Raw genomic sequence first — 27601 nt, 5'->3', positions numbered from 1 at the left:
TATTTCACTTAGCATAATACTCTCCAGGTCCCTTCATGTTGTCTCAAAGGGTAGCAGATCCTTCTTTTTTCCTGCTGCATAGTATTCCATTGTGTAAATGTACCACAGCTTTTATATCCACTCATCTACTGATGGGCAGTTGGGCTTTTTCCAGATCTTAGTTATTGTAAATTGTGCTGTTCTGAACATAGGGGTGCATGCATCCTTTCTGATTGGTGTTTTGGGTTTCTTAGGATATATTCTAGAAGTGGGGTCACAGGGTCAAATGGCAGTACTATATTTAATTTTTTTTTCTTTTTCTTTCTTTTTTTTTTTTAGGAAACTCAATACTGTTTTCCATAATGGCTACACCTGTCTGTATTCCAGCTGTGTACTAGGGTTCCCTTTTCTCTGCATTATCCCTAGCTCTTGTTATTTGTTAATTTGTTGATGGTAGCCATTCTGACAGTTGTGAGGTGATACCTCACTGTCCTTTTAATTTGCATCTATCTGATGATCAGTGACTTTGAGCATTTTTTTTGTTTATGTCTCTTGGCCATCTGTATGTCTGCTTTGGAGAAGTATCTATTTAGGAACTTTGCCCATTTTTTAATTGGATCATTTATCTTTTTTTGTTAAGTTATATGAGTTCTTTATATATGTTGTAAATTAACCCTTTATCAGATGTATCATTGTCAAATATGTTCTCCCATACAGTGGGCTCCCTTTTAATTTTGTTGACGGTTTCTTTTGCTGTTCAGAAGCTTTTTATTTTGATGTAGTCGCATTTGTTTATTTTCTCCTTAGTTTTCCTTGCCCTAGAGATGTATCCAAAAACATACTGTTAGGGAAGATGTCTGAGATTTTGCTGCCTATAATTTCTTCTAGGATTTTTATGGTGTCATGACCTACATTTAAGCCTTTTATTCATTTTGAGTTTATTTTTGTGCGTGGTGTAAGTTGGTGCTCTAGTTTCTTTCTTTCTTTTTCTTTTTTGCATGTATCTGTCTAATTTTCCCAACACCATTTATTGAAGTGACTGTCTTTACTCCATTGTATGCTCTTGCCTCCTTTGTCAAATGTTAGTTGAGTGTAATGTCTTGGGTTGATTTCTGGGGTCTCTGTTCTATTTCATTGATCTATATGCCTGTCCTTGTGTCAGTTCGAAGCTGTTTTGATGACAATGGCTTTGTAGTATAAGTTGGTATCTGGTATTGTGATTCCTTCAACTTTGTTCTTCTTTATCAAGATTTCTGCAGCTATTCCAGGTCTTTTTGAGTTTTATATAAATTTTTAGAGTACTTGTTCTAGATCTAAAATATGCCATTGGTATTTTAATAAGGATTGCATTGAATCTATAGATTGCTTTAGGTACAATGAGCATTTTAATGATGTTAAGTCTACAAATCCATGAACATAGTATATTCTTCTACTTGTTTATATCTTCTATCTCTTTTTTAAAGGTCCTTAGTTTTTGGAGTACCAATAAACTTATTGGTTACATTTATTCTTAGGTAATTTTTGTTGTTGTTGTAAAAGTAAATGGGAATGTTTGCTTAGTTTCTCCTTCTGAAAATTCATTACTGGTGTATAAAAATACCATGGAATTCTAGGTGTTAATTTTGTATCCTTTTGCATTGCCAAATTTATTTATTAAATCTAGTAGTTTTTTTGGTGGAGTATTTAGGGTTTTCTATGTACAAAATTGTCATCTGTGAATAATGAGAGTTTTACTTCCTCCCTTCTAATTTGGATGCCTTTTATTTCTTCTTTTTGTCTGATTGCTGTGGCTAAGACTTCAGTACTGTGTTGAAAAAGAGTGGTAAAAGCAGACATCCCTGTCTTGTTCATGTTCGAAGGGGAAATGGTTTTAGTTTTTGCCCATTGAATATGATGTTGGCTGTTGGTTTGTAATACATGGCTTTATTATGTTGAGATATGATCCTTCTATTCCCACTTTCCTGAGAAGATTTATTAAAAATGGGTGTTGTATTTTATTGAATGCTTTTCCTGTGTCTATTGATATGATCATGTAATTTTTGTCTTTTAGTATGTTTATGTGATGTATCACATTTATTGATTTGTGAATAGTGTAGCAGCCTTGCATTCCTGGAATAAATACCACTGGTCATGGTGTATGATATTTTTAATATATTGCTGGATGCAATTTGCTAATATTTTGTTGAGGATTTTAGTATCTATGTTCATCAGGGATATTGGCCTGTAATTCTCTTTCTTTGTAGTATCTTTTTTCTGGTTTTGGAATTAGGATAATTCTGCCCTCATAAAAAGAACTTGGAAATGTTTCTTCCTTTTGGATTTCATGGAATACTCTGAGGAGGATAGGTGTTAGTTGTTTTTTGAATGTTTGGTAAAACTCCCCTGTGAAGCTGTAAGGACCAGGGTTTTTGTTTTGGGGAGTTTTTATTATTATTACTGCTTCAATTTCATCAGTTGTTGTTGGCCTATTTAGGTTTCTGATTCTTCCTGATTTTGTTTTGGAATATTGCATTTTTTTAGGAATTTGTTCATTTCACCCAGGTTGTTCAGTTTGTTGGCATATAGTTGTTCATAGTATTTTCTTACAATCCTTTGTATTTCTCTGGTGTCAGTTGTTACTTCACCACTTCATTTCTGATTTTATTTATTTGGGTCCTCTCTCTTTCTTAATGAGTCTAGCTAACGATTCATCAATCTTGTTTATCTTTTCAAAGAACCAACTCTTGGTTTCATTGCTTTATTTGTATATATATATATATTTTTTTAGCCTCCATGTCATTTATTTCTGCTCCAATCTTTATTATTTCCTTCCTTCTACTTATTCTGGGCTTTTCTTGTTGTTCTCTTTCTAATTCTTTAAGTTGTAGCATTAAATAGTTTATTATTAAAATTTTCTTCTTATTTTGAGTTAGGCCTGTAGGGCTATGAACTGCCCTCTTAGGACTGCTTTCATTATGTCCCATAGATTTGGGGTTGTTGCGTTTTTATTTTCATTTGTTTCCAAGAAGTTGTTTTTTGTTTGTTTGTTTGTTTATTCCTCACACAAGGATATTTTCTTATTGATTTGTTAGAGAGAGTGGAATTAACGGGGAGTGACAGAGAGAGCAAAACATTGATGTGAGAGAGACACATTGATTGGCTGCCTCCCACATGCACCCCGAGCAGGGCCAGGGATCGAACTTATAACTGAGGTATGTGTCCTTAATTGGAAACAAACCCAGGACCCTTCAGTCTGTAGGCTGATGCTCTATCCACTGAACCAAACTTACTAGGGCTCCAGAAAATTTTTGATTTCTTTCTTGATCTCATTGGCAATCCACTCATTGTTTAATAACATGTTATTTAGCCTCCATGTGTTTGAATGTTTTTCAGTGTTTTTATTGTAGTTGATTTTTATTCCAATTTGATCTGAGAAAATGGTTGATATAATTTCAAACTTCTTGAATTTGTAGAGACTGTTTTGTGTCCTAACATGTGGTCTATCTTTGAGAATGACCCATGTGAACTTGAGAAGAATATATATTCTGAAGCTTTGGGGTGAAATATTCTATCAATGTCAATTAAATCCATCTTATCCAGTGTGTTATTTACTAGTAGAGTCTCTGTTTCCTTGTTAATTTTTTTCTGGAAGATCTATCTAGTGAAGTCAGCGGGGTGTTAAAATATCCTACTATGGAAAAACCAAGATGGTGGCATAAGGTATACACCTGTATGTGCTGCCTCTCACAACCACTCCAAAACTATAACTAAAAGACAAAACGACTATCACCCAGAACCATGGGAAAGCTGGCTGAGTAGAAGTTCTACAACTAGAGGGAAAGAAAAAAGCACATTGAGACTGGGTAGGACGTGCAGAGGCACAGAAGAGCAGAGGTATGGAGGTGTGCATGAATCGGGCTGGCAACTGGGTACACCGTTTTTTCAATCAGAAGGGAGATACAAGCTCCCGATTGCTCTGAACTACAGTTTCTGGCGAGAATCTGGGGACCCAGACTCCTACAGGGAGAAACTGGATTGTCTGGCATCGGGTTGGAAAGTGAGGGTGGCTTTCTTGCAGAGGTGCTCGCAGGGATCATTATTACTGTGTGGGGGCGTGGGATGCGGGGACATGGAGACACGGAGACACAGAGACTGCTGACTGGCAGCCATCGCTGTTTACTCAGCCCTGGTGATTCCCTGAGACCCTGCCCTACCCAATTTACAACCCCTCCCAAGCTGTGTGCAGTGGCTTTTGCATATGAATGCCTGTCCTTTCGCAGCCTAACCTAACAAACTGCAGCTGGGTCAGAGAGCTCCAAAACTTCCAAACACCAAACAAAGAGGAGAAATCTGCAGATCTCGCTGTAGCTCCTGCTGGGGGCCCTCAGGCAGTAGCTGACTTTGTACCTCCTTGGAAATCCAGGAGCCAGTGTATCTAGTGGTCAGTGTGAGAAGATACCAGATTCCAACTCCTAACATCCATAAGTGACACACTCAAGAGGCAGACTCAGTGAGCACCAAAGCCCCACTGAAGCAAGTCCTGCCCCATAAGGGTGTCTCCAGCACAGCAGTTCTTCCATTATAGACACAGCGGGTTGTCACAGCCAATTGGCCTGGAGGTCAATTCCTCCCAGTGATACCAACAGCAATCAAGGCTTAACTACAACAAAACTGTGCACCCAGCCCACAAAAGGGTGCACCAAGAGTGTCCACCTCAGGTGATTGGGGAGGCTGAGCCACTGGACCCTATAGAACACCTAGCACGCAAAGCCACTCCATCAACACAGGGAAGCAGCCAAAATGCGGAGACAAAGAAACATGTCATGAATGAAAGAAATAGAAGAAAGCAAACGACTGGATATAGAGTTCAAAACCACAGTTATAAGGTTACTCAAGAATCTTCTAGAAACATCCGAGAAACTTATTGAGACCTCTGAGGAACTTCGTGAGGCCTTCAATGATCTTAATGAGAATGCCAAAAAAATGGAAAAGGACCAGTCAGAAATTTAGCATACACTGTCTGAAATAAAGAATAATATACAGAAATTCAACAGTAGACTAGATGATCCCAAGAATCAAATCAAAGATTTGAAATACGAGGAAGCAAAAAACACCCAACCAGAAAAGCAAAAAGAAATAAGTATCCAAAAATATGAAGATAGTGTAAGGAGCCTCTGGGACAACTTCAAATGTACCAACATCCAAATTATGGGGGTGCCAGAAGAAGAGAGAGAGCAAGATACTGAAAACCTATTAGAAGAAATAATGACAGAAAACTTTCCCTACCTGGTGAAAGAAATAGACTTACAAGTCCAGGAAGCACAGAGAACTTCAAACAAGAGGAATCCAAAGAGGACCACACCAAGATACATCATAATTAAAATGCCAAGGGCAAAAGACAAAGAGAGAATCTTGAAAGCAGCAAGAGAAAAACAGTTAGTTACCTACAAGGGAGCACCCATACGACTGTCAGCTGATTTCTCAACAGAAACTATGCAGGCCAGAAGGGAGTGGCAAGAAATATTCAAAGTGATGAACAGCAAGAACCTACAACCAAGATTACCCAGCAAAGCTATTATTTAGAATTGAAGGTCAGATAAAGAGCCTTACAGACAAGAAAAAGCTAAAGGAGTTCATCACCACCAAACCAGTATTATATGAAATGCTGAAATGTATTCTTTAAGAAGAGGAAGAAGAAGAAAAAGGTAAAGATAAAAATTATGAACAACAAATACATATCTATCAACAAGTGAACCTAAAAATCAAGTGAATACAAAATCTGATGAACAGAATAAACTGGTGAATATAATAGAATCAGGGACATAGAAAGGGAGTGGATTGACAATTCTCAGGGGGAAGGGGGCATGAGGGTGCGGGAAGAGATTGGACAAAAATCTTACCCTTATGGATGAGAACAGTGGCAGGGGTAAGGGCATGGGGTGCGGGGAGGGAACCAGGTGGAGGAGAGCTATGGGGAGAAAAAAGAGGAACATCTGTAATAATCTGAACAATAAAGATTTATTCAAAAAATAAAAAATATTCTACTATGATTGTATTGCTGTCAGTCTCTCCCTTAACATATTCTAGAAGTTATTTTATGTATTTAGGTGTTCCTATATTGGGTGCATATATGTTTTCCAGGGTTATGTCTTCTTGTTGGATCAATCTCTTTAGTATAATGTAATGACCTTTATTGTCTCTTGTGATGGCCTTCATTTTGAAGTCTATTTTGTCAGATATGAGTATTGGTACCCCACTATTTTTGTTTGTTGCCAATGCATAGAAAAATTTTTCCCATCCCTTCACTCTCATCCTGTGTGAATTTTTTGTTCTGAGGTGGATTTCTTGTATATAGCATATACTTGGTTATGTTTTCATATCCATTCAGCTACCCTATGTCTTTTCATTGAAGCATTTAATCCATGTACATTTAAGTTATTATTGATAGGTCCTTATTTATTGCCATTTCAATTCCTTATGCCTATATTTCTTTCTCTCTCTATTTCTTCTTCTCATTACAGCAGTCCCTTAGCATTTTGTGCAGGGCTGGTTTGGTGGAGATAAACTCCTTTAGCCACATTTTTTCTGGGAAGGTCTTCATTTCACCACCTATTTTGATTGTTAGCTTTGCTGTATATAATAATCTTAGGTTTGGTCTTTTGATTTTCATTACCTTGTATACTTCATGCTAATCCTTCCTGGCCTGTAAAGATTTTGATGAGAAATCAGCTGAGAGCCTTATGGGAGCTCCTTTGTAGGTAACAATTTGCTTTTTTCTTGCTACCTTTAAGATTCTCTCTTTGCTTTTAATTTTTGGCATTTTAATTATGATGTGCCTGTGTGTAGGCCTGTTTGGGTTCTTCTTAATTGGGACTCTCTGTGCCTCCTGAACTTGTGTGAATTTTTCCTTCTTCAGATTATGGAAGTTTTGTGCCATTATGTCTTCAAACACATTCTTTATCCCTTGCTGATATTTTTCCTCTTCTGGCACTCCTATTATGTAAATATTGTTATGTTTCATGTTGTTTCACATCTCCCTTAAGTTGTCCTTGTGTTTTTAAATTTATTTTTTCTTTTTGGTTCTCTGATTGAGTGATCTTTTTCTACCCTGTCTTCAAATTCACTGATCTCATCCTAGGTCTTCCTAGTCTGCTGTGTATTCTTTCTACTGTGTTCTTTATTAGTATTATGCCATTCTTTATAGTTACCTTATCTTTTTTCTTGCTGTTGAGCATCTTTGCCATCATTATTCTGAACTCTATGTCTGATAAATTTCTTATCTCCATTTCATTTAGCTCTTCTTCTTAGAAATTCTCTTGTTTGTTCATTTGGGGCTTGTTTATTTGTCTCCCAATTTTGACTGCATGTTTGGGTTTGTGTCTGTGTATTAGGTAGATCTGCTGTGAGTCCCAATCTTTAGCACAGGACAATGTCAGATGCTGTCTGTGACTGGCCCTGAGTACCCTGTTTCGAGCTATCAGCAATCCATAGCTTGTGGCTCCCTCTGCTGGGGCTGGGTGCCTTTGTAAAGGACCAAGATGTCCACTTGGGTCTGGTTTTTCTAGCCCTGGGCCCCAGATTAGATCAGGCAAAGACTCAAAGACTCCAGAGACCAGCCTTTGCATGCAGTTCCATTGACACTCAGTTTTGATTTGCTTCAGGCTATAGACCACAAGTTAGGATAAGAGGTCTTCCAACAGAGTGGGGCAACTTCCTTCCCTCCAGGCAAAAACTGCCTGGATAGTAAAAGTTTCCTGGAGAAAGATGTCCTCCATAGTGTGAGGGAATGACTCAGCATAGGAAACTGAGGTGGCTGCCCTCCAAGCTCCAATACCAGAGCCCCCAAAACTGGATTCTGCTCACAGAGCTTTGGTCCACTCTGCCTTCCTTCTGCCAGAACCTAAGGTGAATGGCTGTACACAAAATATTGTGCATTGGCCCCTTAAGGGTGTGCTGGCATTTTCCGCAGTCTCTCAATCACAGAGAGCAAACCTCTGTGAAGCCATATGTTATGTTGGCACCTTTCTCAGTCCTGGTGCTCTGGGCTGGGGAGCCCAGCTTGGGGTTTTGACCCCAGAGTTCTCAGTGAGCTCTCTGCACCCCCAGCTGAGATATCCCTCTGTGGGAGCCTGGCCAGCACTTTCTCACATCCGCACTTCCTACCTATCTCTATGTGGTACCCACTTTCCATCATTGGTTATTAGGGGTCTCTCTAGCTAGTCTTCAGTTGATGTTTCAGGGTGGTTTTCCTGTATTTTAATTGTATTTCCAGTTTGGTCCTGGGAGAGTGTCATTGTAGGTTCCATTTACTCCATCGCCATTTTGGAATCTCCCTTTCTTGGATTTTGATCTTAGAGGTGTATCCACCTTCTAGGCTAGAGGTTCTCCAAGCAGTAGATTTATGCCTCAGGAGAAACTTCTCTTGAGAAGTGTAATTTTAAATAAGGATTTCAAAGAAACAAGTGCATTGTGGTGACTTGCTTTCTGAAAGTGGATTACAGTATTCTAAAATTATATTCAGGTTGAAGGTAATAAATAAGATGGTTGACTGTGTCTGTTCAAGTTGGGATGGTGAATAGGGAAGGAGAAAATGAAAGAGTGACAGAGAGGTTTAGGAAACTGCTTTTAGTCTAGGTTCACAGAATTTGTTTCCCTAGCATAGGTAAGCATGAGAAAAAGCAGCAGAGGAAGTGAGACAAGGGTGGTGTACTGAGTACTGAGTACTGCAGAATCACAGAGTTGGCTTGGAATAGCAGCACACTATTGGTTAAATGGGAAACTCTTATTTATTCATTTATTTAGCAAATAGTTTAATGGACCAATTTGCCGCATCCAGCATGACTAGGGTTCAGGATCTGAAGAAGGGGCCGATGCACAAATGAAAACACTATACAAGAAATATGAATTTAGAAGGCATTGGAAGGGGGGGGCGGGCAGGTGGAAACCTCTCTCTGGTGGAGAAGCTCACCGACTTCTGGCTGGTCTGCTTTTTATTTACTTGAATACACATTTACCCTTAGCAATGCATATAGGCATATCAAAGGTAAAGTTTGGTAAACAGTAAAAGGATTATCAGGTTAGGGAATTGCCTTTAGCCATTGAGTCCACAGCAGGGCAATATTATGCTGATTTTCAGCCCTGCTAAATATCAAAGTCCATTGCCTTCCAATGGGTCTTTTTGCATTAATATGCTAACTACTGTTGGTTTTAGCCTCTGGCACCGATTTATATTAAACACTTTGCTAAGTACTAGGGGAAGAGATGAATAAAAGAACACCAAGGGAAAAAAACATCCATCAAGGAATTTTTATTAATTGGGGAATCAGAAATGTAAAATCATTAAGGGCCATTGTACACACTTTTGCATCTTAGGGGTAGGTCTGATGTGACTCCCTGGAAAAGTGGTTTTGTTTTTTATTCAATCTCTTTGGTGGGTGTTATGGCTACCATAACTATTGAAATGTGGGCAATGTGAACACTCGTACTGAATAGTGTTTGCATGGACCTAAATGTGCGCTGGCATAGAAACCCAGTGGCCAGGGGACAGTCTGTATTTGAAGAAGAGGTCCTCTGCACCTGCTGCCATGATCCCAATGTGTGAAATCTTTAAATACTTAGCTCAGTTAATTTATGTATACATACAGATGTTTGTTCCAAAGCTTAGTCCACATTTGTGTGCCTGGGAATACAAGGGGTTTTTGATCATCGATCACAGGCTCTTGAGCCTGTCCTCTTGACATTTGAGTGTTGATAGCATGAATAAGGATCATCTAATGAGCATTTTTTGTCCCATGGTCAAAAGCATCCATTTTAGGTGGAAACCCCATTTTTAGAGTAGTTAGTGAATTTCTTTTTTCATCCTTGCTTTAATCCTCACCTTCAACTCTCCTGAGCCAAATTTTCTTTTCTAGTGGGAAGGACAGTGAGAATAAGGGCAGCTACAGCCCTTATGAAAAGGAAGCCCTTCCTAGGGAGATTAGCTTAAGCATCAGTGAAAACATTGGGACTTTTAGGATATTTACACTTCATTGAATGCTTATTAAGTCCAGGCATTGAGGAATTTATTTTATATCTCTATGTATAAAAGCCTAAGTGACTGTTCGACCATTTGACCAGTAGCTATAATGCGCACTGATCACAAGGGGGCAGACGCTCTGACCAGTAGGTTAGCTTGCTGCTGGGGTCCGGCCAATTGGGACTGGGTGAGATGGGCCAGACACACCCTGGAGCTCTCCTGCGATCCCTCCCTGGCCATGATCATGCACGAGTGGTGTCCCTTGGTCTGGCCTGTGCCCTCTCACAATCCTGGACCCCTTGAGGGATGTTGGAGAGCTGCAGGCCAGGCCGAGGGACCCCACTGGTGCACTGGGCCTATAGTTTTTTAATAAATGCCTATATTTAACACTTTAAAAAAGTTTTCCAGGATTCTTGAATCCTTCTGAGGTCATTCTTCATTTTGGCTATTGCATTAATTAAGCCCATATGACCTTCAACATCTAGCTCCACTGTAAATGAGGAAGACTATAGGCTCTAATATTTTTCTTTGGTAAGGTGTGGGATTAAATTAAATATAACCAATGGGTGTTTTTAAACATTTTAAAAATTTTATTTTTAATTACAGTTTATATCCAATATTATTTTGTGCTAGTTTCAGGTACACAGCAGAGTCTATTAGATCACTTGGTTATTTTACCAAAATATGGTTGAGGCAAGGGAAGAAGCAGTTTAGGATTTTTAAGGCTTTTTTTAAAAAAATATTTCTTTATTGATTTCAGAGAGGAAGGGAGAAGGAGAGAGAGATAGAAACATCAGTGATGAGAGTGAATCCTTTATCGACTGCCTCCTGCATGCCCCCATGGGGATCGAGCCCACAACCCAGGCATGTGTCCTTTGCTGGAATCAAACCCGGGACCCTTCAGTCCGCAGGCTGACGCTCTATCCACTGAGCCAAGCAAGCTAGGGCAAGCAGTTTAGGATTTTAAGTCTATGGGTATCCCACATTTTTATCTACATTCCCTTGGGACCATTGACTAAAATTAAAGCATTTAACCAAGAAAAAACCCTTACTTTCCTCCCAAGGGAGTACTTTTCATCTGCTACAGAATTTCTGTTTTCCCTGGGTCATCATTTTTTATTTTCTGGGTCCTTTCAAGTCTTGTATGGACTGATAGTCAAGATGGAATTTGCCTCTTAGAGAATCAACTCTAGGAACAATTCATGTGGTCCCTTACTTATATCACTAACCAGTGACTTTCTATTTGTGGGATAATTTTCCAAAGATTTACCAAGGAAGAAAACAACTGTATTATGCTTAGGACTTTTGAGCTTGAGTCTTCAAGAATAAATTATTTGTATATATATTATTTATATACTTTATAGCTGCAAATTGAAATGTAAAATAATTTTAGACCTGTATAGTTTTCTGCTATTTTTTTATATTAAATAAATTGAATATATTCATTTCTAGATGCATAAAGCATTTGGTGCAGATTAAAATGTTAACTGCAGGACAAATATTGTATAATTTCAATTATATGAGGCACGTAGAATAGAGACAGAGCAGAAGAGAGATTACAAGGGGTGAGGGATTAGGGAAAATGGGAGTTATTGTTTCATGGGTACAGTGTTTGTTGGGAGGATGAAAAAGTTTTAGATATAGATAGTGGTGATGGATACACAGCATTGTGAATGTATTTAATGCCGCTGAATTGTACACTTAGAGATGGCTAAAATGTTAAATATTATATGTCTATTTTGTTTAACTTGTAAAACAATACACACACACACACACACACACACACACACACACACACACATTCTCTAATAAACAATCAGTTCTTTAACATTATAAAGTATTTTCCCTCTTAGAAGTTAGTGAAATAAGTTTACTTTCAAACATGGAGCACTTGTCTAAATATATTACAAACATCTTATCCATAGGCTTCAATTAAGTTTGTCTCTCTTCCCTAATTTGTTACAGAATGTCAGGTTCAGTAGGGAATCAAAGGTAGATTAATTTTGTCTTGGGGATATTTTTGATCTTTAAGAATTTTATCTGGCCTTTCACTCAAGGTAACTTATTTGAGTGTATGTGCAACTCTTCTTTATTATGCTCAAAATATTTCCTATCGAGTTTATTTGCTATTAAATTTAAGACTTTTTATATTGTTTCATCGTGGGAAAGGTGACATGCAGGACTAGATAGTAGTTCTCTGATGCAGAAGGTAGTCTGGAAGTGAAATTCTGAAATTAATGTGCTTTCGGATAAAATTTCCTCGCCACGTTTGCAGTGTAGGCCTTGGGGAATTTGTAAATCCTCTAATTGTAAAGTTTCGTTGAACTATAATTTAATGAGCATTTCCTTTTCCTGAAGGCAGATAAGAAGTAGCTGTGTGACTGCTGTGACTGTTTCCATGCAGTTGTTCTTAAATCACATTAGCATGTCAGAGGAGAAACTAAAAATGTTAGCCACTATCCATTTGTGACTAAGTAAAAAACAAAACAAGGAAAGAAAACTCCATAAAAAAATAGCAAACACAAAATTGTTTTCTGAATGTGAAAATACAAATCTATCTCAAATTTATGGTCAGCTGCCTATTTAGGAGTGAAACATTGAAGATAGTCATTTTAAAATAACCTCAGGATAAGGAAACCTGGTGTCACCCCTGTCTTTGAACATCATTCTGAAAGTGCAGACAGGTGGGAACTAAACAAGTCTATATATTGGAAAGGAATAGGGATGATATCATTGCCTACCCTAAAAATCTAGGAGAGTCAACTGCACCTTGGAGAGTGAGTAGTTTAGTTACAATTGGATATTGACTTAATTTGTAAAATTACGTGTTTTTACTTACGTATGAAGAATAAACTCTTATAAAACATAATGGAAATAAGATTACATTAATAATATAAAAAGCAATAATATAGTGCCTCACATATATAGTAGGCATGCAGATATTTTTGAATGAGTAAAAATTAATAATATTAACAAATTAATAATAAATTAATGAATAAAATATCAGCACCCATATTTATAAGCTTTAGAAATATTTAATAAATAGAAGTGCATACAGTATTCTTAGATGGGTAGACAATATTAAGATGTCATTTCTCCACTAATTATAAATACAGTCTAATCCCAATGAAAAACGTCAGGATTTTGTGTGGGGGTTGGGGAGGATAAAGAAATGTATTAAATACATATCCATGACAATTTTGGTTTGTTTTTTTAAAAATATAATAGGCCAGGGGGACACTGAGATTACGAAGCTAGAGAGCAGACTTGATGTGTAGAACAAGTGTCAGTGCGATGGTGTGGAAGGACCAGGGACTCAGTGGTTGCTGAGTCAGTTCTCGGTACAGGGATCTGACATTGATTTGAGTGCCTTCTGTTTGCTTGGCCTGAGCATACATTCGTGAGCAAGACAACTTGCTCACCCTCCTGGCTCTTACAGAAGTGAGAGGAAGCATGGGGGTGGCAGGGTGCTGGGAGCGTCCTAGGATGGGGCATTGGCTTCCTCTTTGTTCTCACCTGACCTCAAGGGCTAGCACTTCAAGAACGATGTTCCAAAAGAAGGGTGACAACAGCCTTCTCAGATGTACTGACTGGTAAACTGAATCCCAGAGGATGAGTAAATAGAAGAATTAGCTGACCACGTGTAGGGGGCAGTGATGGAACAGTAGGAAGGATGAGCATTGTTGGAAGAAGTGCAGACCCAAGTGGTTAGTAGAGAGCACAGGAAGGTGAATGGCAGGAGATAGTGAGCAGGTGCCAAATCACGGGAACCTGGAGTCCACACTACAGATCTCAACCTCTGTTTAAAGGGAGCAGGAAGCCATTCCAGGGTTTTAGGCAGCAGATGACATGGATCTCACTCTGATGTGTGTCAGTGGTGTTGTAGCAGAAGGATTAACTTGCTCTTCTGTTTGTAGCCCACAGCTCCTTGCATACAGGAGTTCCTCACCCTTCTGGCTGTGTGCCACACTGTTGTTCCCGAAAAGGATGGAGACAACATCATCTACCAGGCCTCCTCCCCAGGTGAGACCTCTTGGATCATGTGCCCTGCTATCCCCTTTTCTGGAGCCTTGGGTGTTTGCATTACTTGTGGGAGATGTGATGGTATATCCCACCCCTCAAAGACCCCACTATTTGCCTCTGTCCTCACACAGATTACGGGCTAAGGCTGTAAGTGTTAAAACTATAGAAAACTGGTGCTGGGTTCTACTGACTACAGTAACACTTTGATGGCAGGAGGAGGCCCCAGGCCATCTTGCATTTCCTAGCAGAAGTCATTAAACTAGTCAGAGCTGCACATGAGGCCAGGCTTCTTTAACTGGTGTGGGTTTTGCTAATTTGAAAAATAGTACTTGCTAAGCAGAATTCTGGCATTACCAGCGCTTAGTCAATATTTCATCAACTCTTACATATGAAGAATTGTAAACTCTTGATTGACAGATGAAGCTGCTTTGGTGAAAGGAGCTAAGAAACTGGGCTTCGTGTTCACAGGCAGGACACCGTACTCAGTCATCATAGAAGCCGTGAGTGACATGGGCACCTCTCCACCTCGTAGATCACTTACTTTTTTGAAGACTGTATATTTGAAATAGCATGTCTGTTGTAAATATGGTAGCTAAATGTCTATTTTTTTTTTCCTGTGAGAAAGTAGGCCTGTAGAAAAACCGAGAATGATATGCAATTTTATTAGCTCATTAATATTGTTTTTGCATTTGCAATAATTTTTCTCTCTTAATGATGCTTCTTGACAAGTCAATACACAGATGTGGAAGTATTTGTAGTAAAGCATTTAGGAGGCCTCCTCTCTGTTGAGTAATAGTTGGGAAACTGCTGCAGGGCCCACTTGCTTTGAGAGCAGCTTCTGCAGGCTGTCCCCGTGGCCTCATGCCCAGCTGTTCTTGCACAATGAGGCTCTTGCTCTATTGCTTCAGTCTCCTTGGCTGGGAGAGAAAGGAATTGGCACTGAGGATCCTTTTTATATACAGGAGTTTTTATTTTCCCTTCAGCCCAGGGGTTGATTAATTTTATTTATATTTTCTTACTTTCCCTCTCAAGAAGCCTGAGGGGAAAATTTGGTAGTAGGAACAAATTTAAATCAAGAATAAGATCACATAGGGGTTCTTGAGAATGGCCAACAGGGGAAGTTGAAGGTTAGGACTGGCGAGGCACTGGTGTTTGTCATGGTAGCCAGCTGGTGGGGCTGCCTGTTACTCCAGTCTGGGTTGATGAGGGCCTCGAGGGAGCCACTGCTTCCTCTCTCCTCTGTCTTTCTCTGCCCCTCAATTTGGGGGTCACTCATTGATTGTTACGGTTTTTGGATTTATTCATCCTTAAACCCCTAGACCTCTTTAATGCATTTGAAATTCACTTCTAACTTATATAATAACTTGATATTGTTCCTGACTTAGCAATAGTCCATTTTTTCTTTACTTATATTAAAAACCTATAAAATATTATAACTTATACAAGTGCCATTTCTTGACATTTTCAGTTTATTTTCTTATGGAGTACAGAGATCAGTTTATTTTTACTTTATTTCATACAACAAAGGGAATTTTGCTTAGGGAAGTGTACAATTAAAAGTGGAATTTTTTCATACAAATTTTTAATAAATGCAGTCTTCTTCCCCTTCATTTTGAGGACACTTTTATTTAGACCTTCATATGGGACATTCAGTTGTATGGGTGTTTATCTGCATTATAACAGTGGGATTGGGAGGCCATGTGGACGAGCGGGCACAGTGGGAGAGACAAGGAGAGAGTGGCTGCTTCTGCCCTGTCACAATGCTGGACAGATATGGGGGCACTAGAGAGCCAATTGACGTCATCACTGTGTCAGCTGCTGATGAAAAGTGGAGTGACACTCCTTGGTTATTTTATTAAACTACTAAGGCCATATTTCTGCAAGTGAAAATGACTATCTGATAGTGGGTTCCCTCAGCGTGGCCTGCAGGGATCAGGCCCAAACTGGCAGTCCAACGCCGCCTTCTGCTCCTGCTCATCCCAGCCCCACTGTGCCTGCTGCTGCCGCTGCTTGGTAGGCTTGCTGCCGCTCTGCTGCAGTCTCTGGGCTGTGGTAGCCAGCTGTGAGCCCTGTGTCTGGTGCCTGTCAGTCGGCTGAGCACAGCTCCCACTGTGGGAGTGCACTGGCCACCAGGGGGCAGCTCCTGCATTGAGCGTCTGCCCCCTAGTGGTCAGTGTGCATCATAGCAACCAGTTGACCGATAGTCGTTCGGTCACTTAGGCTTTTATATATATACCAGTGGCCCAGTGCATGAATTCATGCACATTGAAAGGAAATTAATTAGAAGAAATATTTTAATATCGCTATTCACCCTTTCTCTATAATAGAAGTGTCAACCAAATTCATGATTGACAGTGACAAATGGAAACATACATGTGTGATTGGTACCAGTGAGAGCTTTATATATGTTGCACATGTGCGAGTCAACTTAGCCTTTTATAGATATAGAATAAACTTGCTTAAATAGACCTGCTTTCTGATTTAGCTAAACTTTTCCCAGCCAGTGAAGCACCCCAACTTCTCTTTCAGGTAATTGTCAGCAACACAGCAGTAAATGTCAACACAAAGCAGATTATTATTGTAGACCACACGGGAAACAAAGGGTAAAATATTTAACTGCAGCAGTGTCTATATATATATATATATATATATATATATATATATATATATATATATATATATATACATATACACACACACACACACATACATACCAGTGGCCCGGTGCACGAAATTTGTGCACATTAAAAGGGGATTAATTAGAGGAAATAATTTAATATTGCTATTTGCCCTTTCTCTATAATAGAAGTGTCAGAGATGAAAGAAAATTAGTAAAATGTATATGAAAACCTTCCTCCTGTCAGAGTCTGGGGCACACCATGGGACCCAGAGTCAAGTCCCTGCCCACCCACATGTGCCTCAAAATTGCGTGAGACCCAGACCTGGCTGGCCTCCACCCCTCATTGGGATAGATCCAGACCTGGCTAGTCCCACCCTTGTCAAGCCCCACCAGGCAGGGAACATAGCCTCAGGTCCCCTGGTCCAGCACCAGGACGGGGGGGGCGTGGCCTGAGGTCCCCCAGCCCAGACGGGGGGGGGGAGGGGCGCATGCCTTGAGGTCCCCTGTCAAGTCCTGCCAGGTGTGGGACATGGCCTGAGATCCCCTGTCAAGCCCTGCTGGGTGGGGGGCATGGCCTGAGGTCCCCCGTCAAGCCCCGCCAGGCGGGGGGTGGGGCGCAACCTCAGGTCCCCCGGCCTGGCACTAGGAGGGGGGAACAGTTTCAGGTCCCCTGTCAACCCTCATTGGCAGGGGGTTGCAGCCTCAGTTCCCCCCTGGATGGGGGGCATGGCCTGAGTTTCCCTGACCCAGCACAGGGGGTGCACCTTGAGGTCCCCTGTTAAGCCCCGCCAGGCAGGGGGGTGCAGCCTCAGGTCCCCTGGCATGGTGCTGGGGTGGGGGGTGTGGCCTGAGGTCCCCTGTCAAGCCCCACCAGGTGGGGGGCGCAGCCTGAGGTCCCCTGGCCTGGCGCTGGGGCGGGGGGAGCAGCCTGAGGTCCCCTAGCCCAGTACCAGGATGGGAAGCACACCTTGAGGTCCCCTGTCAAGCCCTGCTGGGTGGGGGGTGTGGAAGGTGGCCTGTCAAGCCCCGCCAGCCTGAGGTCCCCTGTCAAGCCCCACCAGGTGGGGGGCGCAGCCTGAGGTCCCCTGGCCTGGCGCTGGGGCGGGGGGAGCAGCCTGAGGTCCCCTAGCCCAGTACCAGGATGGGAAGCACACCTTGAGGTCCCCTGTCAAGCCCTGCTGGGTGGGGGGTGTGGAAGGTGGCCTGTCAAGCCCCGCCAGCCTGAGGTCCCCTGTCAAGCCCCACCAGGTGGGGGGCGCAGCCTGAGGTCCCCTGGCCTGGCGCTGGGGCGGGGGGAGCAGCCTGAGGTCCCCTAGCCCAGTACCAGGATGGGAAGCACACCTTGAGGTCCCCTGTCAAGCCCTGCTGGGTGGGGGGTGTGGAAGGTGGCCTGTCAAGCCCCGCCAGCCTGAGGTTCCCTGTCAAGCCCCACGGGGGCAGGGGAGGGTGTAGCCTCAGGTCCCTGCTGATTGCTTGTTAAGGCTCCTTATGGGAACTTGGCCTCAGCTGTGGGTGCAGCCATCTTGTGACAGAGTGATGGTTAATTAGCATATTCCCTCTTTATTAGATAGGATTTTTTTTATTGATTTCAGAGAGGAAGGGAGAGGGAGAGAGAGAAACATCAATGATGAGAGAGAATCATTGATTGGCTGCCTCCTGCATGGCCCCTACCGGGGATCAAGCCCGCAACCCAGGCATGTGCCCATGGCTGGAATTGAACCTGGGACCCTTCAGTCCTCAGGCCAATGCTCTATCCACTGAGCCAAACCGGCTAGGGCTGCAGTAGTGTTTGACCAAATTCTGTGCAGTGAGAAAACCTGAAGTCATTTTCAAGGTCCACCATTTCTTACTTCTTTTCAGTGGGGTCAAGTTTCTAAGCTTCCTAAATTTCTGTTTTCTGGCTAATGAAAGGAAAATAGGATTCCACTGAGTCTCCTTTCTACCTACTCCAGGACTTTCGTGAGGATCAAATGAGATGAGGCACGGAAAAACGCTTCACAGACATTTGGTTACAGTGTAAAGTGTTTCCACCTGGCTATAAAGCAAGTTATGTTCCTGGGCTGAAGAAACTGCGAGGCTTGTCATCTCTAGGGAGAGGAAGCCAGGTGTTGCTACTTGACATCATTACCTGGAAGGAGGGAAGGACACTTAGCATATTAGCATTTTAGATAGATAGATAGATAGATAGATAGATAGATAGATAGATAGCAACTTTTAAAATGCTATTCAACCATTAATACTGGGGTATTATCAAACCACAAATTCTGAAGTTGGTTAGCAGCTATTTATGACCTTACTGGTCTTCTTAATATCCAAGTCCTTGGGCTGCCCACGGGAATGGTTGATATAGCAGCAATTCAAAGAGTGCTCCTGGCCATCATGGTCCTAGTGCCCAGGAGGCTAACAGTGGGCACAGGAATTTAACAAAGTTGGGACAGGCTGAGGAGAAAGGGAACTGGTGGTTGCAGAAAGAGGGGAGTGAAGGCTGACGAAGGTTGGTTTAAGCAGATGGTTAGTTATATTTTAGGATACAAAGAGAAGGGGTGGGGAGTTGTGGATGGGGCAATAATGATTTTTCAATGCTACCGTGTGTCAATCATGCACTTGGTAATTTGCATGTTACTTCATTTTTTTCTCTCCAATCTAGGGGACAGGTACTATCACCATTTATAAGAAAGTCACACACTTAGTGGAGAAACAACTCAAACTCATATCTGTTGAACTACAAAGCCCACATTCTTTTCACTGTGATGTATTGCAGAAATAGAGACAAAATTTGATCAAAAAGCTTGAAAATTGCACATACATAATCTGGAATATTCTGAGGAAAAATTGAGAGCATTGAGGTTCCAACTTTGAAGAACCTGAAGAAAAGGATATTTGATTAATTGTCCTAAAATCCGATGATGATTTATATTTCCTTATTTTTAAATCTAAATTCTAAGAAAATTTTAATTATAAATTTTTTTCCTAAATTTAGGGCATAGGCATATGCCAGATAAACCTAACCAGAGCTGACATGTGGCTATTTATGGTTTTTATGAATCTCAGTGTGAATTAGTCATATATTTTGCTGAACAAAATTGATGTGTGGTGGTATAGAGGATTGCCCTGGGAATGTTATAGTATATGCACATAGTTCTATAAAATGTCTTAAATTCAGAATTCAGAAGTGTAACTGGCTGGAAAGTTGTCTTTTTATTTTCATGTCTTGGAAGTAGCTATGCAGCCAAACTAACTAGAGAAAAATTAGAAGCTTTTACCAGAAGGGGGAGCTATGACACCACTAGACTGACTTGTAGGAAACCAGTACTGTTGAAAAAGCTTTTGCAGGGGGATAGAAGAATGAAAGGGAGAGGGAGAAAGAGAGATGAAGGGGAGAGGTATATGTGGAGAGGTTTATGGGGAGACAGTTGTTTTGAGATTTGAATACTCTGCATCTCAGTTAAGAGCCTGTTTTTCTTTCTTTAGATGGGGCAGGAACAGACATTTGGAATCCTTAATGTCCTGGAATTTTCTAGGTATGTTTCTCTTTCATGCATTTGAAATAAAATACATATACATATACATATACATATACATATACATATACATATACATATACATGTGAGTTTGTGTGTGTGTAATAACTTCATCAGTGTGTTTACATGATGGTATGATTAATATAGCACTTAAGTATTAAATATAGTAAATATATCTCCATAAACCCTCTTCTTTCTGGAATTTGTGATTCATTAGAGAAAGCAAAGTAGGTAAATTTTCTTTTTTTCAAATGAAATGTTATGCTTCCATGTCCTTCTTTTCCTTTATATTTTGAGAACCTGGTGTTCTCGCATCAGGATCCACAGTCGTGCCTGCATAGTTTGGAGTATGTGATGAGGGCATTATTTCCATTGGTTTTCCCAAGTCCATCTGAGTACTCCCATGTAGGATCTAGGAAACTGACAAAGAAGAATAGATAAGATGAATTCATCCCACTACAGACTTGGTCTGAGCAGGGCAACTCTCCGTATTCAGACTTAGTCTTCCCAGTGTAGTTTATTTAATTTCGATCTGGGAGTACTTGTTGGATTGCTTGTTTCCCTAGATCAGTGGTCAGCAAACTCATTAGTCAACAGAGCCAAATATCAACAGTACAACGACTGAAATTTCTTTTGAGAGCCAAATTTTTTAAACTTAAACTTCTTCTAACGCCACTTCTTCAAAATAGACTCGCCCAGGCCGTGGTATTTTGTGGAAGAGCCACACTCAAGGGGCCAAAGAGCCGCATGTGGCTCGCGAGCCGCAGTTTGCCGACCACGGCCCTAGATCATTCAGTTTGTTATAAAAGTATCTTAATGTTTTGTTTTCCTCTTCTCAACATTGAACTGTCCATACTAGAGCAAGTTTCTGTTGTTACCTCCAAAGCATCTTTTCTTATTATTGAAATTAGGTGGATTTTTCAACAACCTTTGTTAAATGATTCACAAGTTGTTTGCTCTGTCTGCTTTATAAGCTATTTGAAAAAGATCAATTTTTTACCCTCTTTTAGGAAATGCTCCCCAGCCCTAGTCTTTAGTTTTAGGACTGCAAACTTGAATCCTTAGGATTGAGTATTCAATGGGAGAGAAATGTGGTTGATAATAGTAGTAGTTCACATAGGGGGTCAGGGACAGCTCCATGTGTGGAGGTGAGGGGCATACTAAACATCTCTCCAGATGTAAACATCTCTCCAGATATTTTGTGCCCCATCTCTTGTTGATGTCCTGGAAACTGTGCTGTTATGTGGCTGCATTAACTGGGGGCAGCAGTTATTGGAGGGATGAAGAGGAGGAAAGGGAGTTAGATAAAAATAGGTGAATATGGATGGAGATATGAGAATCTATTAAAAAATATCGGAGAATAAGAGGGAACCAAAAATCATTTCTGATTATAGTTGTGGTTCTGTTTCATTTTAGTTGACTCATCTTTTTCTAGATGCCACTTAATCACTTCTTTGAAGTAATTGGTGGCAACCTTGCTTTATACCAGGGGTGGGCAAACTTTTTGACTCGAGGGCCACAATGGGTTCTTAAACTGGACTGGAGGGCCGGAACAAAAGCATGGATGGAGTGTTTGTGTGAAATAATATAAATTCAAAGTAAAGGAGCGGAGGGGAGAGCAAGAGAACTGGATAGAACAGCCAGATCCAGCCTGCGGGCCGTAGTTTGCCCAAGGCTGCTTTATACAGAAACTGAAATTTGAGGTGAATGATCTTGCTTAGAGCACCTGGCTACCAGGTAGCTCAGAGAGAATTCAAATCCAGGTCAGAGAGTGTGCTGTGGGTTAGGATGCAGAGATTTACACAAAGCTGGAGAGATAATGTCCCCATAGTCTTAGGAGCTTACAGTCCATTGGAAATCACCTATTCAGAGGCCAGAAAGGTGGGGGATCAAGGGCCCACTGTTGTTGGGACATGTTTCAGGAGAATGAAATGTTGTCTCAAAGGCATGGAACTGAGGGGCTAAAGAAGGAGAACAGTGAGGCTTCTAGTGAGCTGGGAGCCTGGTGTGTGAGAGAGTTAGTGGGAGATCAGGGGAGTCTGCAGAGTTGGCTGGAGATCAGCAGGAAGAGGAATCCATAGGCAATGAGGAGCCATTGAGGCTTCCTGAGTGAGGATAGGTTACGATGAAAGATGAATAAGGAAGTGTCCACGCTGGAGTGGGGAAAGGAGTGCTAGAGCGTACCTTAGTGCTCAGTTAGGGGTGTTCTATGAATTAGTGATTTCTTTATACTCCAGCTAAAAGATACAATGAGGAACTTCCAAGTTAGGTGGATTTACAGTGAAGGTTCTCCATTTGCTTTTACTGGGCAGGTTACTTAATATTTTTGAACTGCAAAATATAGAAAAATAGTTTTACAGAGTATTGTCAGAAATGAATTCGATGTCCCTTGTAGATACTCAAATTCTCTGTTTCTGTGTCTTTAACTATAAATAGCTACACTAGTGAGTTTTTTATGGCAGGGAAAGGAATAGGTTTATGTCCATTATATGAAAATAAAAGAATAGGAGATATACAATTAAAATCTGACGTGGAGGAAAAAGATAGGGAAAAATGGAGCTTGGTCATTTTGGGGCTTGCCAGACCACCTTTTGACTTGTTTGGTGTTTAATCATAGGACATAGGTCCTGTAAAACAGACCAATGAGAACTTTCTTTTCCTTTTTTATATCTACAGTGACAGAAAGAGAATGTCTGTAATTGTTCGAACTCCTTCAGGACAACTCCGGCTCTATTGTAAAGGGGCTGTAAGTACTGACTAGTCCTGCACAGCAGGGCATTCTTGGCAGCCCTGCTGTTAATCTGTGGCTTTTCCCAAATGCTGTCCTCATCATTCTGGGTCATTTGCCCAAGGGTGAAAGGTTCTTTCAGGTGGGCCATCAGGTTGACTTCATAGCAGATGCCCACTGACGATAATGGTGGTTCAAGCCAAGGTGGCAAAGATGGCCAGTGAAAAGCTAGCTTATAAGTCAACAGCTGGCTTCAGAAACAGTAACTTGCTGTGTCATGGAAAATCCTGGGAGTATGAATTCTGATTCTAGTTTACCACTATTGTGTGGTAACTTTGGGAAGATAAAGTAATTTGTGATAATCCTTATTTATACAGGGTGGGGCAAAAGTAGGCTTATAGTTGTGAGTGTGGGAAACCCAGTTAATAAAGCTGTTGTAATCATGACCTACATGTCTTTTTTCCATACAAACAACTATAAACCTACTTTTGCCCCACACTGTATGATTAGATATATGAAGATTGTGTGTATGTATATATATATATATATATATATATATATATATATATATTTAAAACATCAATTCTCAATTTTTGTGATTTATTTTTTTTACGCATCACAGAGGGTTGTGTGGCCATATTTTTACTGCCCCCTGTGGTCAGTTTCCTAGGTCAGGCTTTTTGTTCCGACTGCCTCCCAGTAATCAAATCTAAATGTATTATCTTTAAGGAAAGATGTTACTGTATATGAGCCTGACTTGCAAAACTATATCTTATTAAATTATGGTCCTATGTGTCGAAGGAAAGAATTATTAAGCTCATTTTATGAGTCTATGTCAAGAATATGAAGTTGAAAATCTTACTAACCTTCATCAGTTGTGGGAAGAAGCATTTTCTTATTTCAGGACAGTTAGCTAACTCATTTTTAAAAAATGAGTCATGCATGGGAATTCTAAAGGCATTTTATCTGGACTCATTAAAGAATTCTGTTTATAGTAACAACTGAAATCAAGATTATGTTTGCACATGATAGGTTTTTTAAGTGTTTTGTTTGTTTATTTGCCATTGTGTTCTAAGTACCACAGCAAGTACAGATGGGGCAATGGGGGTGGCACAGAGGAAGGTTGTAACTAAACAGTGTAAATATGGAAATGCTACAGTGCAGTTTTTATTTTTATAGTATTTGATTTTCTTCAACCTCTCTCCCCAAACCAAACTAGATTTCTTTAAAATAGAATTGTGTCCTAAAACTGTACAGTTTATAGCATATTAGATGGATCATCTGTGTTGTCCGTCCTTCAGCCCTGCTTCTCATTCATGGAAATTGTCAGAGGGTGTTGTGTTTCTCAGCTGAAAGGGGTTCTATGCTCCATGGGTGGTGCCCTCCCTGGTTAGGAGCTTCTGCAGTGTCAGGAAGCAAGAGTACTTGAGCAATTTAGGACATGCCTTTACCTTCTCACTTATGCACAAAGGTATTATAAACTTTGGTGTGAGTTGTGCAAATTTGGGGGAATGTGGCACCATTTTATCTTGGATGGTTCTGCTGACATTGATGGTCTTCCCAACATGTTTTTTTTTTTAAACTTTTATTATTATACTAGAGGCCTGTTGCACAAAGATTGGTGCAAGAATAGACCTTCCTTCTCCTGGCTTCGCTCCCAGCTGCCCGGGAGCCTACAGTCTTCGCTCCCGGCCAAAGCGCCACTCCTGTAGCTCCCTCTGCCCCCCTCACTCCCCCTCATAGCAGGCGTCCTGCCCTGCCCGGCTGCTCCGTGCCTGTGTATGCAAATTAACCCTCCAGCTTTGTTGGGTTAATTTGCATATTCACGCCTGATTGGCTGATGGGTGTTGCAGAGGTATGGTCAATTTGCATATTTCTCTTTTATTAGTGTATATTTTTAATTTAGTTTTCAATTACAGCTGACACTCAGTCTTATTTATATTAGTTTCTGGTGTACTGCATAGTGGTTAGAGAGTTCTATAATTTACGAAGTGATCCCCAGATCACTCAAGTACTCACCTGGCGCCATGCATAGTCATTCAGTATTATTGACTATATTCCCTGTGCAGTTCTTTACATCCCCATGACTGTTTTTATTTGGACACATCCATACTCAATTTGTTTTCCAAAGCTCATGGCTGAATCCAGCTAAGAACAATATTTCTACTTGCCCACTCAATATTCTCATGAGAATAAAATAAACACCATTGAAACAAAGCTGTGTTCAGAATGCTAACCAAAGGTTTACTTATGGTTTGCCAATCACACTATTTCCTTATTTTATAGGACAATGTAATTTTTAATAGACTTTCGAAAGATTCAAAATATATGGAGGAAACATTATGCCATCTGGAGTATTTTGCCACAGAAGGTAAGTGAAATTTGGAAATGCTATTTTTAACCATTGAAGTCATACTTTCAAGGGTCTATGACTGGTGCCTGGATAAGCAGTCATGTTTCGAATAGACATGTTATGGTTGGACATGGCTGGCTTCAGAGGAGTATACGTTTCTAATGCTAACCCCTGTGCCCATCCTCCACATTCTGTACCCTTGGCAGTGACAAGATGTGTGGCAAGTTCCATATTCAGTTACCTACATATGTCTCTGATGACTCCAACCAGCAGTGCAGAGGGAAAAGGCAGGACAAAGCTGTACAATCAGCTTGTAGTTATGGTTCCCTTTCTTGGAAAACTCATGTTATTTTCCTGTCCCTCTCTTGTGGTCCTTATGACACTGGCTTACCCAGCGTGAGGGCTACAGAGGAAGAAAATGACTTCAGGAAATAATTCATTGGATGCACAGAGGAACAGGAAAAGAGTTCTCCAAAAGGCTTTAAACAGCATTGATGTCAGGGTTTCCTGCAAGGGAATGTGATGAAAGCTGGAGCCTTGCTGAAGTGCTGGCTGCTTTTTTTTCATGTGTTCCTATGGCTGCATGCACAGACACACACACATACAGACACACACACACACACACACACACACACACACGGCTGCTTGAAAGTCTGGATCTTTCACAGGGTAGCACATTGGGTTTTTATTGCTGTCTTGAAATGTACCTCCTGCCTCCTCTAATTGCTGATACCTGCTACTGCACATATAAAGATGGATCCTGCATAACTCCTGTACTTCTCTACTGTGGGAATTCACTTTCACGGCTTCTCACGTACTCTCAAATCTATAGAAAAGGTGGTTTATATTAAAATACAGTAGAGTTGTTTTTAAATTCTCTTTTCTAGATGTGTGAAAGTTGAATTAGTGACCTAAAAAGCAGCAGGTTTTTTTTTAAAGTTTTTGAGCATGCTGGTATGAAATGGAGCCACATGAGGTTAGCTAGGAGGGAAGGTACCCTGCTTGCCCCCACCACTAGTGGCATCATCAGGATATACTGTGGCTGTTTTGCAGGCTTGCGGACTCTCTGTTTGGCATATGCTGACCTCTCTGAGAGTGATTATGAGGAGTGGCTGAAAGTCTATCAAGAAGCCAGCACTATATTGAAAGACAGAGCTCAGCGGCTGGAGGAGTGTTATGAGATCATTGAGAAGGTAATTGCACATAATAAAGTCCTTACTGCCCGATGAGGGGCTTACCCACCTGTTGAACAAAGTCTTGGAGCAGGAATATTTTTGCTATAGAGTGATGTTCTCTTTTTTAAAAAAATACATTTTATTGCTTTTTTACAGAGAGGAAGGGAGAGGGATAGAGAGCTAGAAACATTGATGAGAGAGAAACATCTATCAGCTGCCCCCTGCACACCTCCCACTGGGGATGTGCCTGCAACCAAGGTATATGCCCTTGACCGGAATCAAACCTGGGACCCCCAAGTCCGCAAGCCGACGCTCTATCCACTGAGCCAAACCAGCGAGGGCTAGAGTGATGCTCTCTTTTCTGGTATCTCAACCACTAGCTTTTAACCATTTCTTACCTTGTTTTAAGAAACACTTAGTTTTTATGGACTGTCTGAGGTGTAACTGCCCTCAGCTAAGCATTAGTGATTTCTTAAGAAGTTTCAGGTCAATGATTTTCTGGGTCTGCCTAAGATTAGGCTTAGCAAGATGATCTCATCCTATTGAGTTAAGCAATGAGAATTCATACGCTGGTAGGACACTGTACATACTAAGAATTCTCCCACCTATGTATTCTAATAATGTAAAGTTTTGCCATTGCTACTCCATGTTGCCTACTTCGATTTTTGTTGTTGTTGTCTTCTTCATTTTATCCCAAGGCCTTAGGTACCTTTCTACACATTGGATTCCCTCTGTTAAAGGAAAAAAATTCAACTGAGTAAATTTGTAGATCTTATTGGCTTTACTAAGCAATTGGTAGCATCCCATCTAGCAATTAGAAGGGTGCTCTGAAGGTTTTTATAGGCTCTGATGGTGTGTCAGGGAAGTTATTAGTAAAAGAAAAGAAAGGGTTATTTTTAGGCTAGGTTATTTTTTGTTGGGAAGGGGTTGGTAGGGCGTTTATTATGCAGATTACCTCACTAGTATTTCTCAGGAAATTCCAGCCTGATTGGTTTAAAATTTCATTCCAGGGAGAGGCTGAAAATGCAATTAGGTTAGTTATTAAGTGTTGGTTTAGTGGCATGGCTTAGTGATAGTGACTCCATTTTGGCCTGTAGTTTTTCATTTGTTTGATAGTTTTTGTTTTTCTTTCACCTCAAATCTGGGAACTTGATTTCAACTTCTTCTGTTTCATATCAGCAACCATTGGTCTATCCATTTTTCAGTTT

The 27601-nt window shown here is 40.8% G+C and overlaps 1 protein-coding gene across 3 annotated transcripts in view; it reads left to right on the top strand.

Moving 5' to 3' along the window:
• Positions 1-27601, top strand: part of ATP8A2 (ATPase phospholipid transporting 8A2) — a 700434-nt gene that overhangs the window by 216946 nt on the left and 455887 nt on the right. For all 3 annotated transcript variants that reach the window (XM_080660784.1, XM_080660782.1, XM_080660783.1), the window contains 6 exons: positions 13891-13996; positions 14414-14496; positions 20088-20137; positions 22814-22883; positions 25152-25236; positions 26272-26411. In XM_080660784.1, the coding sequence (XP_080516910.1) occupies positions 13891-13996; positions 14414-14496; positions 20088-20137; positions 22814-22883; positions 25152-25236; positions 26272-26411 (534 nt within the window). The remainder of the gene's footprint in view (positions 1-13890; positions 13997-14413; positions 14497-20087; positions 20138-22813; positions 22884-25151; positions 25237-26271; positions 26412-27601) is intronic.

Source organism: Plecotus auritus, assembly GCF_963455305.1.
Source record: "Plecotus auritus genome assembly, chromosome: 3".
NCBI classification, from domain to species: Eukaryota; Metazoa; Chordata; class Mammalia; order Chiroptera; family Vespertilionidae; genus Plecotus; species Plecotus auritus.
Note: the sequence above shows the minus strand (reverse complement) of the source record. Positions and strands in the feature narration are given on the sequence as shown.